This window comes from Echinops telfairi, unplaced genomic scaffold, assembly GCF_000313985.2.
Source record: "Echinops telfairi isolate 266 unplaced genomic scaffold, ASM31398v2 ScPeMD7_1;HRSCAF=3_0, whole genome shotgun sequence".
Taxonomy (NCBI): domain Eukaryota; kingdom Metazoa; phylum Chordata; class Mammalia; order Afrosoricida; family Tenrecidae; genus Echinops; species Echinops telfairi.
In genome coordinates this window covers 49669308-49671605 of record NW_022103896.1, presented here as the reverse complement: position 1 = coordinate 49671605, position 2298 = coordinate 49669308, and the positions used below count along the sequence as shown (strand labels likewise).

The following is a 2298-nucleotide window of genomic DNA, read 5'->3' as shown; positions in this document are numbered from 1 at the left end:
TTTGTTTCCTGATTGAAGACTTGCCATCCCTGATTATAGAGAGAACAATCACCCCTTTCTTAGTGTGCTTCTAGTTTTAATTTTCATATTTACGTCTTTGAGCAAATTTTATGTGGGCAACGTATTAATTAGGCAAGGAATAGAATTTTTATTTTCCTGGTGGCTAGAAATTGCTTGATTAAATTTTGATTGATGGCAACCCTGACTAAAGGAACTATAAGTAGTCTCCGACTTATCATAGGAATTTTTGAAGTTGGTTCTGATGTAAGTCAGTAATTGTTTTTCGTTTTCATTATCATGCCTTTTATTATCAGTATCTTTATTTATCGAACCATTAAACATATGAGGATAACATCAACAGATTATGTTCTGCAACATTGTGTTACAGAACATGTACTATATATTACAAATGATAAGATATGCCCCCAAAATTACAATACAGATGGTTGTAAGTACATTGTATCTATAATATAGTCAGGGACTACTAGTACATAAATGGAAGTAGGAGAACATTCCAGGATCCACAGAGATTTATTTATTTGCTTATTTACAGAGCAGATCATAGTTTTACATTCAGTTATTTACATTCTCATTCAACTTATCCATTGCAGGCCCCCACAATGTACCATAGTCTGTATCACTTCCTCCTTTCTCCCTCTCACCCCTTCCTCTTTCTTTCCTAGCCCTCTGAACTTTGCCTTTGGGGAAATGTTTTCAAATGCAAATGTGAGTGTTCAGGGCCTGACCTGAGGAGTAAGGGCATCTTCCCATTAGTCTCTTACCCAACTAGTTAGCCTGGCCTTTTTGCTCCCACTCTATCCAGGTTCATTTAATCAGATCCCTTTCAGAGCAGTTGGTAATGGTAGCTGGGAACCATTTAGTTTCTCGGCTCTCAGGTTGGTGGAGATCGATATTCACAGCGTCCCTTGGTTCCTTAGGGAGCCTTGCTAGTGTAGTGAGCTAAGCACTGAGCTAACTGCAAAGGTGGTGGCTCAACCATCAGCTTCTCCTGCCTGCTTCCTTAAAGATTTTAAGTGCCTAAGCCCAAAGGGACAGTTCTACTCTGTCCTGTAGGGTCTCTATGAGTCAGAATTGACTCAATGGCATTGAGTTGGTGTGATTAGTCCATTGAACTAATTGTTTCCAGATGTCTTTCATGTTTCCCGAAACTAGGGTCCTGAACCCCCAGGCTCAGCGTCTAGTTTGATTTAAAGATAAAAACACGTAGGAAAGTGGTATTTGGAAGTGGGGCTGGAAAGATAGTTGAGAACAGAACTTGGAGAGCACTGGGCTGACAGAAACAAGCGATTATGACCTTTAGAGCAGAGATCGGGGTAACTTGGTAAGGATCGTGGGTTAGCAAAACCTATCTGAAGGTAGTATGCAAAATGATTTAGGGGATGGAATGAAGTCCAGGTCGTTGGCATGTGATCCACAAGGTTGGCAGTTTGAAACCACCAACAGCTCCACAGGAAACGGACTGGCCTCTTTACGTCCATAAACAGTCTCTGAAACCTTCAGGGCGTCACTCTGAGACAGCATTGCCTCCACGTCAAGGAGAGACCTCAGAGAGGGGAGACTTTGGTCTTCAGGATGAGGGTCACGGGGTGGGAATAGCAAAGACAGATGGAGGGATCTGGTGGCAAAACAGATGTAGACCCAGAACCTGGTTAACTTAGGAACTCAGCAGTCGTGCACTCTGGTATGAGAAGGCACTTACATGACTAGGCTCCAGGGCTTGCTTTTCCACAGACTTGTGTTTTGTTAGTGGACCCGTTAGGTGGAAGAGAGTAGCCTCTGGAAATGTAGAATACGTTTTTGTAACAGAGCCATCTGAGAGATAGAAAACCAAAGAACAGAGTATTAATGCCCACTTTGTACTCCTGATCATCATTTATGTTTCTGTTTTTTTAAATAGGAAATGGACCCTCAGGGATATGCCTTTCTTATATGCTATCAGGCTACAGGCCATATTTATCATCAGAAGCAGTACATCCTAATGCGATCTTACATAGTAAATTAGAAGACGCAAGACATCTTTCTATTGTTGATCAGGTATTTCTTTCTTTTTTTAATGCTGAAACAAGATTAGTTTTATAGTTAAACATTTTTCATAGTTGCAAATCTTAGTCTACATAACTATTTTCATTTTCATTATTATTTTAGATTAGTGGTTCTTAACCTTCATAATGTCGCAATCCTTTAATACAGTTTCTCATGTTGTGGTGATCCCCCCAACCATAACATTATTTTCATTGCTACATCATAGCTGTAATTTTGCTACTGTTATGAATCGGG

The 2298-nt window shown here is 40.3% G+C and overlaps 1 protein-coding gene across 1 annotated transcript in view; it reads left to right on the top strand.

Moving 5' to 3' along the window:
• OSGIN2 (oxidative stress induced growth inhibitor family member 2) overlaps positions 1-2298 on the top strand; it is a 13712-nt gene that overhangs the window by 2713 nt on the left and 8701 nt on the right. Inside the window, 1 exon segment of the mRNA XM_004697482.3 lies at positions 1919-2055. Coding sequence (XP_004697539.3) covers positions 1919-2055 — 137 coding nt within the window.